The sequence below is a fragment of the Sphaerodactylus townsendi genome, linkage group LG02 (genome assembly GCF_021028975.2).
Source record: "Sphaerodactylus townsendi isolate TG3544 linkage group LG02, MPM_Stown_v2.3, whole genome shotgun sequence".
Classification (NCBI taxonomy): Eukaryota; Metazoa; Chordata; class Lepidosauria; order Squamata; family Sphaerodactylidae; genus Sphaerodactylus; species Sphaerodactylus townsendi.
The window spans coordinates 130,423,591-130,439,834 of NC_059426.1; the positions used below are offsets into that span (position 1 = coordinate 130,423,591).

At 38.8% G+C, this 16,244-nt stretch overlaps 1 protein-coding gene across 5 annotated transcripts in view; it reads right to left on the reverse strand.

Moving 5' to 3' along the window:
• The window catches only part of CDIN1 (CDAN1 interacting nuclease 1), a 162,556-nt gene that overhangs the window by 78,147 nt on the left and 68,165 nt on the right, over nt 1-16,244 (reverse strand). For all 5 annotated transcript variants that reach the window (XM_048486647.1, XM_048486648.1, XM_048486645.1 and 2 more), the window contains 4 exons: nt 11,005-11,084; nt 10,616-10,665; nt 5,186-5,253; nt 525-590 (listed from right to left, as the gene is read on the reverse strand). In XM_048486647.1, the coding sequence (XP_048342604.1) occupies nt 525-590; nt 5,186-5,253; nt 10,616-10,665; nt 11,005-11,084 (264 nt within the window). The remainder of the gene's footprint in view (nt 1-524; nt 591-5,185; nt 5,254-10,615; nt 10,666-11,004; nt 11,085-16,244) is intronic.

Sequence of the window (16,244 nt, forward strand, 5' to 3'; positions counted from 1 at the left end):
TGCTGCGGGATGCAGTGGAGTAATGGTGGGGGCCTGCACCAGCTAACTGTCCCTTACATCAACGTATGTTGGAGACATGCTGTCATAAAGGCCAGTCCGTCCTGTGAATTCCCCCCTCCCCTTTTGGATTGCACTGTGAGAATGGTAAGATGTCTTAGAAAGAACAGTTTATGCTGCCTCAGGATGGAACAGTGTTTTAGATATATCTTAGCTTAGAATGAAGAGAAGAAATATTTTAAGATGTTCTTCTTGGCCCAACAGCTTACAAATCTGAATATATCCACATTTAGATGCTTACAAGATTTGTTCATAGAGAAGGTTCATCAGTCAGCTTGGGAGATAATTTTTGAATCGCTACTTACATTCAAGACTTTTCTTCCACAAAAAAGCCTTAGAAGAATTGGTTCTTTATTGTCAGTGCTTAATACATTGTTATGCTGTGTCTGGCATAATATCATTAGGAATGTAAGTATTTCAGTATAAACAGATTCACTCACGAAAGCAAAAAAACCTCACAGGCTTACCAACTGGCACTTCTAATATGAAGTCTGGTGTTTTGTCATAACCCTTTGCACGCAGTTGATCTTCAGCTATATAAAGAATGTCATAAACAATGGTTTTATTCTATTAATCAGACAACAGAATAACTAATTTTCTTTTAAACACAGGTATACGAATTCCTAATGCAATCATACATATTCTCTCTTATGCATGCAATGCTGTGTCAGATTAAATGAACCTTCTTAGCAAACCTGAAGCATGAATATAAAAATGCTTCTTTGTCATCTCTGCATTTTTATGTCTTCATTATAAACATCATTAATTCAAACTGTCACACTGTAGTTTGTAACTGAAAAATACTGAAAATAAAGTAATATTTTAGCTGATTGCATCTCTATTTAAACATAACCTTAAGAAACAGTAATATCACAATGCAGACATGCTCTACTTTCTCTCAATTTATATGTCTTGCAAAATTATTACAACACCTACTGTTGGAATAAAAATCACCATCAGAGAAAAAAGACATCCTACATTTTCATGGTGAACTTCATAGAATCTAACCACCAATTTCAAAAAAATCATATACAATTTACTTTTTGGAGTCCAAGCATAGTATCTTAATTGTATCAATGGCCGTTTCCGCACGGCCCATAACGACGGCCTGGGGGCGGTAAAAACGCCGCCCCCAAGCCGCCGTTCCAGCAGCGGCGACCTGACTCCGCTTCCCTTCCCCCAAGGGCGGCGTCAGGCCGCCCTAAACAACAACCCTTTAAAGGGTTGTTGTTGGGGAGGAAGCATCTTCCCGGCGGCGCGGTGCGAACTGCGCCGCCGGGAAGACGCTGTCTCCCTCCTCCGTCCGACTCACAATGTCCTCGCCGTCGCCTGCTGGCCGTCGCAGCCCCGCCCACACTGTCCTCCGACCTCCAGGGGTCGGAGGGCAGCGTGGGCGGGGCTTAGACGGCCAGCAGGCAACGACGAGGACATCGTGAGTCGGACGGAGGAGCGGGAAGAGGCGGCTCCGTGCGGAGCCGCCTCTCCTGCGGCGGCCTCTGCTTGGCCTGCTCGCACACTTGCGTGCCAGTGGGCTTCCACCCCCACGCCGCCAGAACTCTTGCCGGGGTGGGGGTGCGAGGTGGCCGTGCGGAAACGGCCAATGAAATATAAAACCCTTTCAGTCTATGCAACAGTTTTTTTAAAAAACCATGAAAAAAAACCAATAGAAAAATTTTCATAGCCAAGCAAGTATTGCTCTTCATTCCAAAGTATCTATGGAAAAATCAGTTCTCCATTTGATCTAGCACACAATGTGCTTCTAGTTCCCAAAGACAGAATACTCCTTATAAGAGAATATATTAGCATTAACAAATACAGACCCATTAAATTTGATGAAATGGAACAGAGACGTCCACCATTTCCCTCAGTCCCATTTCTCAAACACACTCCCCACCCTTTCGTCCATCAATGATGCCACAGAACTCAATGGAAGATGATAAGCCAACCTTAACCCGCATAGCTTCACACTGAATTATGACTGCTGCACTCAAAGTGTGCCCCTCCACTATAAAATATTAAATAATTTTGAGAGAAAGGGACAAAATTTTGGAAACTGGCTTTGATATGATAGTGCTCTAAATGTTTTTGAAAAGACTTTGGAACCATGGGTAAGATCCAAAGAACTGTGACTGGAATGGAATGCATTATTTCACCCTTTCCTTCACCATCTGCAGAACCACATGCCACAAATAAAACTATTTCTGAAGGTAAGAGGATCCCCAGAAATAGTGGATTCAGCTAAAATGCAGTTCCAATTTTGTGCACACCTATGCTTTCTGGTTGAGCAAGGGTACCTAACAGTGTAATCACTGCAGCAATGCTCCTCTGGTGCAGGAACCCACACCAGCATGGGTGGGTGCTATCCAAGGGCATTTCCAGGCGTGGAGCCAACTTTAGTTGGCTTCCAAGGGGCTTTCAGCACAGGAACATAACTCCACCAACTGCCAACTTCTGCCACTAAAAAGTATGGTGTAGCCTATTGGGTTGTATGGGTTTTTGGGGTGGGGCAGCAAGGGATTTCTCTTTCTTTTCACCTTCCTGCACTGTCTGAAACCGCTTTAGAAGTGGCACAGCTTCATTACGGCAGCACCCCATCTCTGGCTGCCATGGAACCTGCCTCCCTGTGGATTGTATTGTTAGGTTCCAACCTGATTTTATCTCTTCATCTAATGTCTTTTTAATAATTAAAAGAAAATAAGCACAGTATCATAATCCTGTTGCACATTGATTTGTTGAAATGTTTTCACAAATAAAAGTATTCCACTCTCCTCTGAAAATTTAGTGAGGTTCTGTACTGAATCTTTCTTTTGACACGTTAGCTTACACATTCCCCTTCAGTGCAGTTGTGAATGACAGTCCAAAACTCTACCATCTCAGTCTCCATAAAATGTACAAGGGCTTAAGTCTACAATTTGTACTCATACTTTAATGTAAATATCCATGGAACTCATTAAGATTTACTTCCAAATAAGCAACTAGAGGCTTTGGCTTTGCACCATTTTATTGTATATGTGTACCTTTTTATTTTATACTGCCATAAAGTGATTAAAAAATTATTGCCATTTAGTCATTAATGTCTCTGTAACAACTTATCCAAGATACCAGTTTTTACCTGTGTATCACCGCAAACTCTACCATGCCCTAAAAGATACATATTGTCTGAATACTTTGTGCAAGACAGCAAACCAAACAAGAGTTCTGTTTCGAAATGCATGTGGTGGAACCTCAAGCACCATAAGTGCAACTGCTCTTACGTAACTGAATTTTCCCTCCCTCCCCTCCTTTGCATGCCACCCCTCCCTCCCCTTGCATGCCTCCCTCTCCCTCTGCTAGGGTGGGTGGGCCATGTCCAGATGCGAGGCCCCCTCCCTTCCCTCCTTTGCATGCCACTGCTCCCCTCCCTCCCCTTGCATGCCACCCTTCCCCCTCCCTCCCTTCCCTCTCCCTCTGCTAGGGTGGGTGGGCCATGTCCAGAGGCCGGGCCCCCTCCCTCCCCTCCTTTGCATGCCACCCCTCCGTCCCTCCCTATAATGTATGCCCTTGCTCTCCAGATATCAAAGGACCAAAGACCAAATAAAATAAGACCAAGTAAAATAAGCAAGTCTGTCAATGATTCTTTTGGAGGGAATGTATACAGTCAGAAATGTATACAGTCCCCTGTCCAACTGCCCCTTGGTATTTTCTCCAAAATAGGGATGTCAGATAGCTGGAATGACATATGATGAAATGTGAAGGGTCTGCAGGAAGACGGGAGGAGAGGCAGGAATCTTGTAGAAAGCGAGGAAGTGCAACAAGACAGGCAGTGCAATACATGGGGGGAGGGGGCAATTTCATGGCAGCTAGGGACAACGCTGCAGTGGCACAGCCATACTGCCCCTAAAGGGGTTCCAGAGACCCCAGAAAAATGGTAGAAATTCCCAGCCACCCTGCAAACTCCCTCTGCAGCACATTGGGCTGTGCCACATGTCTATGCCAGTCAAAGGGGAAATTCCTAAGCCAAAAGTCAGCTTCACCCTGGGAAAGCCCCACCAGTGCCAGGGCAGGCTCATGAGCGGGATCAGCTCTCGTATAGCAGTAGTTTATGTATTCAAATGCCATGGAGCTGCGTAGCGCCACACCATCGGTGTTAGGTGTCCTTTGTGCTGCTTCCATGACTCCCCCCTGTGGATTGAACTGTTAGGATGTAACCCATTATATCAATATATATGCTATATAATTCCAGAAATTAATAATAAATTGCATTTTTATATGCACAGAGATGTTATAGTGAGTGGTTCCAATTTCTCTTTTGCTATATAATTACATAGTTGCATTGGCAAACCAACACCACATCTATCAATAATAAAATTTTAAAAGTGCTTTTAACAGAAACAAGGACTTTTCCATCAGGGGAAAAAACTACTTTTCGTTGGATTTAAGCATTTGTTGCAAGGCTCTTCTTGATCAATAAGAGGGGAAAAATTATTTCATGCTGAGATGTCATCATTGAATACAACAAATCCCAATGGTGGGAAAAAACATCATGCCTTGCTGGGAAAAATCAAAAAGACAAACGATCCTTTAAATAATAATCATGGTAAGCAAATGTTAAATGTAGTATTTAAAAAGTGATACTTTTAATATGACAAAAGTGAAATCCTTATATAGGTTAACATTTACCATCCTCATAATTAAAGAGGCAATGCAAGAAGGTTTAGTACACTTGTGTATATATTGTATATATCAAAAGATATAAGTGAATCCCTCCTGCAGGTTTTTTTCAATACATAAAGTGTTATGCAGCTAATATTTCTTATGCCTCCTTCTAAGTCTCGTAAGACCTAGATTATGGCTAATATCTCATGACACCAAAAGTAATACAGCAGCTGATATTAAAGCATTTTTTCCAGCTACTTACTCTATAAAATATTAATTGCTAGCTTGTGCACGTGTTGTATGGGGTATTAGGTAACTGAGTTCCTGCTCTGGCCTAAATCAATAAAAGATAACATGTACTACATCAATCATTTCTTAGCCTCTCTTTACTACCTAGTACAGGGCATCTTTGGAGACTTATTTTCTTCTTCTTATGTAAACAATTACTAGGATTCCCAACATTAAATCACTAGGTTTTAATATCAGATCTTACCTAAGAAAGATATATTTTTATCCAAAAGCATTTCTTGTAGTAAGACTTCATGTTCATGTCCAATAGCGCTGATTTTTTTGCGTTAAGGAAGAATCTTATCAGTTTTAAATAAAATTCACTTAATACCAGAACACAGTTATATAGAATTAGCAGATCTCAAGATTAGGAATGTTTTGAAACATTTTAAAATTCAAGAGTGGCTCTTTTAAAATAATTAATATAGTGGTAGCAACCATGTTTTGCACGTCACTGGAGCTGGAGACTAAAAAAAAAAAAAAAAGTCGGAGCAGGGTTGGGGGGTGGGGAGATCTTGAGCCTCTTTATATCTGTGAGAGGCACTGAAGTGCATAGCTCTGCTTAGGATGGTACTATCAGCTACTGGGTTCAATTCCAGCTACTCACCATAATGTACAAAACCTTGCATGGTCTTGGACCCTCATATCTGCAGCACCATCTCTCCTCCTATGTTCTACCATGCTTACCTGCTTATGACCTTCTGCAGGTGCCACCTGTAAATAGGCAAGGTCAACAACCACCCATATCACCCATCCACTCTGTTGTGCCCCTCTTTGTGGAATGGCCTGTCAGAAGTCAAGAAGATCAAATTAAAATGACATTATTCAGAAGGGCTTACTTATAAAGAAAACTAGTGCTATACTATAAAAGGATTAGCTCAGGAAGGTGCTGCATAAAGGAAAAGGGACTATGGATTATATCACTATGTATGAGATGTATTATCAGTTTGATGGATGTTATCAAAGTGTTGTTTCACTGTTTTCTACCTACATAATACCATTTTTTCTTCATTATATTCACTATGTATCATGCCTAATATGCTTTGCTCACACAAATTTTGGTAATCCTAGGCACAGACATTACTCATTTAATGTATCTTCATGTTGATTGTATTGACCTATACAGTGGAACCTCAGTTTTCGTTGGTAAGCCGTCCGAAAAGAATCGATGAAAACCGAAACCGATGAAAACCGAGGTAAATTTTCCCTAGGAATCAATGTAAATCCAATTAATCCGTTCTAGGCACGCCAAAAAACATACCAAAAACACATTTTTGGTGAATAAAAATAGTGTTTAATGAAGAAACAGTAACAAACAATAACACTAGGACCAGCTTCAGAGCCAGTGGACCAATGTCGCACCAGAAAGCTGTCCAAAGAGATCTGTTTCTGACGCCTCTTTAAGATTTGTCTGAAATGGGGCAAGACATTGTCATTAAACAAGATGCTGAGGCAAGACATTGTCATTAAACAAGTTGCAGACATGGCCTGCAACAATTTTGTCCGGGTGATTTTCCTGCACAAACCCCTGCACCTTACTGCAAATTGATGAAAACCGAAGTAAATCGATGAAAACCGAGACAAATTTTTCACTGAAAAATGAAATGAAAACCGAGGTTCCACTGTACTGTGTTTATTAGATGTTTCTTTGTGGACTGTTATTGATTTTCACTGTGTGATATGTTTTGAGTCTCAGTGAGAAAGGCGGACTATACATACAGTAAATAAATAAACACTTTCTATATTATGGCATGTCATGCATTAGACAGTTTTTTTATTGTCCCAGACACATTTTTGTTTGTTTAACCTCTGTTATCCTAGTTCTACAGAATTCTTTATTGGATGTCTTTGCTGTTTGTTTTAATTCATATTTATATTTTGTAATCCAACTTGAGTTTTGGTGAGAAAGATTTACAAATGAAGTAAATACAAATGGTAAAAGTTCAATATCTTCAGGAGTGCAATCAAGAGAAGACATGGAAGAGTAATATTGACATAGAAAAATAATGTGCATAGAATTTTGGTGAAAACCCCCAAACTATTATTTTTCTCTCCAGTTGTTTCTATAAAATTATTTGTGTGTTTGTGATTAAGACCTTTTAGCCTGCCTTTCTCTTACAATGGACTCTACACAATCTTGCAGAACATCACTTGTTTCTTACCAAACTGCAGTATTAATATCAAAAGATTTCCTGTAAATATGAACAGGCAATGCTTTGTTCTATATAAACAAGTAGTCAAGATGGTCAAGGGAAGCTGAGGCATAGGGCAGAGACTTCCTGAATATTCACTGCATGGCAGGATTTAAACTTAAAGGTTAATGGGCAGGAATAGTCCAGAAAATATACTATTCTGTGGTATGCAACTCTTCAGTTCTATCAATTCTTTAGAAATCAGAACTATTTAGAAAATCACACCATGCTTTATCAAATTACCACCAGAATGCTTTATCAAGACTACTTGATAAAATACTAGTACAAAATACAAAAAGTAGAATTTGAAGGTTTTCAAATGCTTATGAATTTACCAATTTCAATAATTTAGCCATGCACAGGTTTCTCATTATTTTAATTCCAGCCTTCTATTACTGATTAGTTGTGTTACAAAAACCCCAAAATAATAGAAAATGGCATGATGCAAATACAATATTGAAATGGAAATCGTAAATCACATTAAGCTTTACAATTAATGACAAAATCAAATAAAGAAGATGAATAATAGCAAAAATTTAATGGTAAAATTTATAATGCACAATAAGTAGAAACACTTAGACTTAGTCTACAGAAATACCTATTATTGATGTATGGCACTGTCCATGGGACAAAACTTGTAAATAACCTCAAAAGCCATTTTCTTCTCATGCAATCCAGCAGGCTAGTTTCCCGTAAGCATCTGAACTATTACTGAAAAATGGCCTCCTGGCATTTATAAAGAGGTTGACTTCATACTTTAGTCCGTGCATATATAATTAGATAGTTGTATTTAAAATCAATACACAATTCTTAGAAGGCATTATGCTTTTAAAACCTTAACTTTAAATTGATTTTAAGCTATTTTATATTCCTTAAAATTAACAACTAATTCAGCTTCATATATCCTCAAATAATGCCTTCACACATAGATATCATCTAATTTTACTATGACAAACTAAGGATAATAATTTCATTATTTGCTATTAATTATTTCTGTTACCATTGAAAAACTGAACTGAAATTGAGATGATCCACAATGTGCATTAAATATATTATGGGGCAGATATTGTTTAACAAAAAAGTTAATAGCCAGATTCTGTACAGAATGCACACAAAGAATTTTTTTTTCTCATTGAACAATGTGACAGATTTCTGGTGTGGATTATAGCAGGGAATGAAAGAACCATGTAAGGAGACTCAAGGTGGCTTACAAACTCCTTTCCCTTCCCCTCCCCACAACAGACATCTTGTGAGGATTCTCAGATAAGCCTCTGCCACTCAGGTGAAGGAATGGGGAATCAAACCCGGTTCCCCAGATTAGAATTCACTTGCTCTTAACCATTATACCACGCTGAATCCAAATCTTTGCTTGTGGATCAGATCTTTTTAATTTCCCTTTCCCTGCTGCAATCCCTGGAATATTGCTCCAGAAAACAGAGAAACACTCAGGGATAGTCTAAATGAAACATCAGGGTCTATTCTGGGAGGACAGAATTGGCAAAAAAAACTTCCAGTAGAAAGACAGACCAGGGCCAACACCCAATATTTATTCTTTCACTTATTCACAGTTTATCCACACTTTTGCAGCAAGGTAATATATCAATCAACATGTAATTTTATACTTACAACAAGCTGTGAATTATGCTAAACCTTAGTTTAGGACAAACCCTACACTTACAGCCACTTACCTAAGGTGCTACCCTAAGCAAAGTTACTGCTTTCTAAGCTCAATGACTTTAACAGATTTTAAATGGTGTAATTCAGTTTAAGATGGCACTGCCAATCACCATCACAGGGGAGAGGCTGAGGCTCAGTGGCAGAGCATCTGCTTTGCATGACAAAGGTTCCCTGTTCAATCCCTGGTACTTCAGCAAAAAGAATCAGATGATATGTAATGTGAAAAACCTCCTTCTGTGATCCTAGAGAGTCACCTCCAGTCTGAGAAGACAAGCAAACCTTGGTAGAACAATGGTTCAATCCAGTATAAGATAGCTTCACATGTTCATGTGTGTTTTCATGGATGAAAAGGGATTCCAACCCAAGACTTCGTACTATTCTCACAAACCGTGACTATGTGACTGGGGCTGCCTGGATCTCTCTCACATTTAAATGTAGTGCCTTTTAAGCCAGGAGGGGAAGAAGCTTGAGGACCAAAGACAGAATGGCAGTGTTACATTAATCTCTCTCAAGGGCAACACAATCAGAATAGCTAATTAGATTTGCCACAAAACAATTCCCGAAGGCCTGCTTTCATTTCTCTTTGAAATTAACCCATTCCCTTACTGTCTGAAGATGACGGGGTTGTGGACAGAACTTCACATGGAGAGAAAAGATGCGCACAAGTGGAGATCCATTATGAACAAGAGGCACAACAGTGATTTCTATTACCACTAGGTTGCCAGCCTTTCATGAATAAGGGCTACTTTTTAAAGTCCATTCCTTGCACTGAACTCATTAAATAATGAGCTATCAAAATAAACACACCAATTTTATTTTTAGGTGCTACTATGCTGGTGCCTAAGACTGAGTAACATTTAAAGCAAAGATTATTTTAACACGCATAACCTTAATGTCCTGATGCTACAGAAACTATTTCTTATCTACCTTCCTATATTTTTAAGAACATAAGAAAGAGCTTGCTGGATCAGACCAGAGTCCATCTAGTCCAGCACTCTTCTACTCGCAGTGGCCCACCAGGTACCTTTGGGAGCTCACATGCAGGAGGTGAAAACAATGGCCTTCTGCTGTTGCTGTTCCCGATCACTGTTTAAGAAGAGTTAGGTTTAGGTTCTTAATGCTAAGCATCCTGCCAAGGTAAATAAAATGGAATTCTCTATCCAATCAAATTACAAATATTTGGAACAGAATTACTGATCTTGTTCCATCAAAGAACCTTTGTCATTCTAATAATCAAGCAGGATTCTTATCTAAAACACTCGTCTCATGTTACTGTTTTACTCTCCTCTTTGTTTTCATTAACTTTCTCCATGCCCCTCTTGGACACTGTTACCCCTTAAGGATAGAAGAACAGCAGAGAGTTGGTAGGTCAAATCTGTCACTTTTAAAAATCAGAAATTCAAATACACTTTATCCAATGGAAAAGGCAAAGCAGCTAAGAATTCTTATAAGTCTATGCCTATTATGATAATTTAATACAAGATAATGTATTTCATGTTACCAACAGTAAAAAGAGGATTCTATCTAACAACAGGAAATGTAAGCCTACAGAACTGACAACTTTCATATGGCATATCTGATTTTAGTTAAACAGTATAAGAGAAGGGGTCTGCAGTGACCCTCCAGTAGCTGACTGAATGTAAAATAGAGGAGTATGAAATGTGTTTTGTGAAGCAGAACTTTATGTCAGGTTAAAGCTAGACACGTCTCTTCCACAGAGTCTAAGCTCATCAATTGTGCACCTAAAATTTTATGAGAAAGGATACTGTTTGATGCAGTCCACCAGTGGTCCATAACAATAGTCATTCACAGTACACTGCAGACAAATAAGAGAAGTAGTACAGTGATGGGTAACTACAGAACTATTATAGTTAAACCGTATCCTAAAAACAGTAATTACTTTTCTTCGTAAGGGCTATCAAAAGCTGTTCCCATTTAATCATGGAAAACAAAAATGGCACTCTTTTTATTCCCTATTAAAAACAAGCTATTAAAAAGTGAAATGCTCTCTTCACAAATATTGCATTGCCATTTATGGAGCATCCTGACCCCAGTGATAGATTATGATGACAGTAATTAAATGAGGTTTAAAATCCTTTACACTGCTAGGCAGATAACAGCACTGCCACTGAAAAAGGATGGCTGTAATGAATACCTGATAGACCTGGTTTGCTAGAACTCCATCTGGAATCTGAGAAGGGTCCCGCAGCATACTGTTTATAAGAGTTTTGGAAGCTATGGAAGAAGAAGATGATATTTTAGTGTTGCTGTAAACATGTCACTAACCAGCTGTCAAGGACAGAACATTAAACCTGCTTAAAAATAGTTTTGTTCATGTTCCAGTATTTCTCAATTGCACAATGGACTGCTAAAAGATTCTTCACATTCTTACCTGGCTAATACTGTACATTATAGTTGTAAAATAACATTTCATGATTGAGATACAACCTTGCAACTAGAAACAATGAACAAAAAAAATCCCTCATACATTCTGCTAGCAATTTTCTTTTAAAGTGTTGTGAAAAATCCCACTGTTCAGTTTTTATTACCGAGGAAAGAATTCAGAGAATTTGGGAGAAAAAATGGAGAAGACAAGAATTATCAATCAGTTCTATTATTTTTTAGCCCTCACATTGCAAAATATTTAATACAGCTCCAAGACGACTGTAACAACAAAACTAGTGAGAGTCAGTGTGGTACTAGGATCTAGGAGACCTGGGTTCAAATCCCCTGTCTGTTATGGAAGCTAGCTGGATGACCTTGGGACAGTTACACACTCATTCTAATCTACCTCACGAAGTTATTTTGAGGATAATATGGGGAGGGGAAAACGGCGTAAGCCACTTTAGGTACCCACAGGGGAGGAAAATGGAGCATACATGAAGTAAAATAAAATGATATATGTCATTTAGAAAGGTGCATATACTGAACATGATTTCTAAGTACCTTTTTTTACAGAGGTATACGTATTTTTTACCTAACTCAGTGTGATTTAATGCATGTACAATTGTGCACTAGGTTGCTGGAGTTCATCAAGAAATCTGACTAATAGCAATAGGCATGCGATTGTCCATAGATGACAATGGTTGGACAAAAATCACCACACTGCAGGAAAGACCAGATTCAGTTAATTCTTACTTACACTTGGAAAATTTAGGATATCACAAGAAAATCATTGCAGGCATACGTGGTTATCTCATTAGCATAATCAGTGTGTGCCTAAAGCTTCCAATTTCTGAGCAGTAGTTAACGGATCAGACATAGGTTACAGGATTTCACACTTATTTCCTACAACCTCTCCCTTCCTCATACTGGCCTTAATCAAGGTTAAGACATATTTATTTATAGAATTTGTATTCTGCCTTTTTGCCTTTATAAGGGCCACCAAGGCAGCTATAATTTAAAACACATATAAGAGTACTTTTTCAAACCATTAAAATTGACCCCCTTCCCTAACAAATCATTGTAACAATTTTAAAAACAGAATTAAAATACATGCAAAACAGGGTCAAAATACATAGAAAACATTAAAAACATTGATCAAGAAGGAAGGATCATTGAAAAATGCCAAATACAACAAACATGAGCAGAAAACAGCAACAGAAAGGGCAGACCTATGTCACCTGCAATGTTATTACCATAGATAACCTTAATAAAGTTTTGCTTATCCTCAAAAAAACAGAATATCAACTTGTCTTGAAAACCCTGCTCACCAGAAAGCTCTGGTTTATTGTGATTAACATCGATACCTATGCATAATTTGTACTAGAGAGGGGAAAGTTGGGCAAGGAGGATGACAGAGTGTTACACAAGCCATTCACAGGAGAAGATGGTGAATTAACATACACACCCTCCAAAACACCCAAGATCTTCAGCACAGTAGTTAAATCTGTTATCAGTTAATGAAGACCGACTGTTTGGCTTTCATCAGCATGCAGTCTGTCTAGGCGGATGACCTTTGCTGATTCTCGTCTTGCCAACTGCATTAACCCTGAATCTTGTGGCAGAATTATTTTGACTTGTGGCACTGTTTCATTTCTGCGCACAGGAGGGGAAAAAGTGATCCAATCAGAATAAGGATGTACCACTTTGGTAAAGCAAACCAAATAATATATACAAATGAGCTAGCCACTCTAAATGTTCAACAGAGACCAACAATTTTGTATATGAATTCTAACTTTACTCTCTAAAATTGTCCTTTGAAATTTTTGTTATAAGACTGAAACATTTATGTTTGTTACTGAATACTCAGATAGCTAAAACAACACTTTGGACTTACCTGAAGGTGTCTTATCTTAAGTGGGGTGAAGTCATCCAGACTACTTAGGTCGTGCCACTAGCTGCTACAGGCAGTGCTATGCAAATTTTGCAGCCTCTTCAAGGCAGTATGGGCTGATCTCTTCAGTCATCCAAAAGCCTAACTATGCAGACCACATTTTATGTATTTAACCTCTTTTGTCATATATAATTTTGGAGAAGGTAATGGATGACTTCGCCCAACTGAAGAGGAAACACCTTCAGGTAAGTCTGAAATGTTGTTCTACTTCAGTGATGCTCCAGTTATCCAGACTGGTTATAGGCCGCCCTAAACTATTGCCCTCAGAGGGTCTAATCCCCTTATTAATTTTTACCTGTATTTTTTATAGTATCATTTGTTGCAGAACCCTTATCCAAAGGCTGATTCCATGGACTTAGTTTGGTTGATTCTGTAGTGTTTGCCCACATAGCCACTGTACAGATTTCCTCAAGTGGTGCTCTCATTTCTAAAATCACTGATGTAGCTGCCACAGAAGATGAATGTGCCATAATTCCTGCTGGGCTTAACAATCCTTGATTTTCATAGGCCTCCTTAATGCATAATTTTTCCCATCTGGCGGCTTTTAAGTCCTTCTTGCCCTTTTTATTGGGTCCATACAGTACAAATAGAGAGTCTGGATTCCTGAACTCTTTTGTCCTAGCAATGTATATTCTCAATAATATCCAATCATATTGCACATCCAATTTATGCCACTTTTTCTCTTTTGTAGGTTTTTGCTTCGGACAAAAAGGTGGTAAGCAGATTTGTTGATTTAAACACAATTTAAATAACAAGAGTTTGGATTTATACCCTACCTTTCTTTCCTGAAGGAGATTCTAGGCGGCTTACAAACTCCTTTCCCTTCCTCTCCCCACAACAGACACCTTATGAGCTAGGTAGGGCTCTGTGAAGAACTGTGATTATCCCAAGGTTTCATGTATTGGAGCAGGTAAACAAAGCCAGTTCTCCGGATTAGAGTCTACTGCTCTTAACCACTACACCACGGTGGCTCTCGTGGAATGAAAGAATGTTGATACTTTCAGTATAAAGGTTGCATCTGTTCTTATTGTGACTGCATCTTTTTGAAAAATACACAGTTCTTTTTTAAATGAAAGAGTCCGTAATTCTGACATCCTTCGTTCTCCAAGTTACTTGTCTTCTGGCTTGAATAATTGTATCAATGTTTTAGAAAAAACCTGACTTTTGAACAGTTATCCTTTCAAAAGCCCAACTGCTGGGTTCAATCAACTGGAATCCTGGTGAATCACTGGAGCCTATTGTAGTAGATCTTGGTCGAATCCCCACTACCGTCTTAGCCAGGTTTCAGAACACAAACTAACCAGGTTTGAGGGACGACCTCCCCGGTCGAATCCCCACTACCATCTTAGCCAGGTTTCAGAACACAAACTAATGGTCTGAAACCTGGCTAAGATGGTAGTGGGGATTCGACCCTTATATTCATGGTAGAGATCATTATATTTCCAATGACAGCTTTATCAGTTTTGAATACCCTGGTCTGTGTGGCCACTGTGGTGCTATGACAATCACTTTGGATTTTTCCGGTTTATTCTGCTGAGGAACCTTCCCAATAATGTAATCCCTGTGGCTATGGTGCTATCAGTTCCTGTCTGGTGGGATTGGTGGGAATCAGTTCCTGTTTGGGCTGATTGGTGGGAATCACCTACTGATGTTCTCCTTGCTCATTGGGAGAATGGCTGCCATAGGAATTGGAACCAGCCCAAAAAAGTCAGAGATTGAGGATGTCGAAGACTGATCCAGGACTTCCAAGTGTTAGCAATTCCTGGGTTCTGAACAAAGTACTCAACAACACAAGACAAATTTTTAATATTTTTTTATTTAAAAGAAAGGTTGCAACCTAACACCTTTAAAAAATAGGCAACAAACATAGAACTTTAAGGTGCGCATACAGATACACAATAAAACAATAAAGTACACTTACCTACTAAAAGAAATACTGGCTAGAAAACATATTATTATTATTATTATTATTATTATTATTATTATTATTATTATTATTATTATTATTATTAATTGGGTTTATAGACCGCCCTCCCCCGAAGGGCTCAGGGTGGTGAACAACATGTAAGTAGAGCACAATATCAAGTTAAAAACCAGTAAATATAAATTAGTACGGCTCTAATAAAAATAAACCCTACCCCATTAAAATACTACATTATTATTATTAACATAACAGAAATCTTCAGTGCATAGGCAATTTTTTGCAAGGAAAGTAAAGGCGAATTAGACCAAAGACAAAGGAAAGATGGCTGCTAACTCTAATGGGATTAATTTATGGCAAAAGCTGGCCACACCAAATAATTACTAATTAACCAATCAGGTATCAAGTTACTGAGAACTCTCTGGAAGGTGAGCAGGTTACCCCGCCATTTTGAAACTTGCAATTAGGGTTTTAGCAGACCTGTTGAACCCAGCTGAAAATAATTGGAGGTGACTCCATGCCCATAATGAGGAATCTGACTTTGGTGATGGTACAGCCTACCTCAGCTATGTGAAAAACAAGAGAGAGATGAAAATGAGATTTTTCTATAAGCTTTTCCAGCAATCAAAATGGAGTGTCTTTGGACATAGAAATAGACCAGCAAAATGGTTATTCTCTTCATAAAGGGTTATCCAAAATTCTGTGAGCAGCTCTTCAACATGACAGCCAATGTGGTATACACTGTCTAGCATGGCGTATTGGTTAAGATAAGTGGACTGGAAAAGTGGATTTGATTTCTGTTCTGCCCCCTAGGAGTGAATCTTTGTTTTGGTGCCCTGTGCTTGGCAGCTGGGACAGTGAGTGCAGGGGAGGACACTGAAGCCAGGTTCAACTTAGTTCAAACAACAAAGGTTTATTACTTAGGAGGAATTAAGAACCCTAACTCTCACTCCCCTTACAGGTCATAGTATTACTAAATCACAAAGTACTTTGCTTAACTTGAGCAGATTTGGAGCTGTAAACTGTGTCTTCTCTTGGCTGCTTTCAAGGAAGTCCACTGTGTCTTGCTTCCTTTTAGTTCTTTCAGTCTTTGTCTGGTTCTAATTACTGTTAACCTTAACTTGTGGTCTATATATCA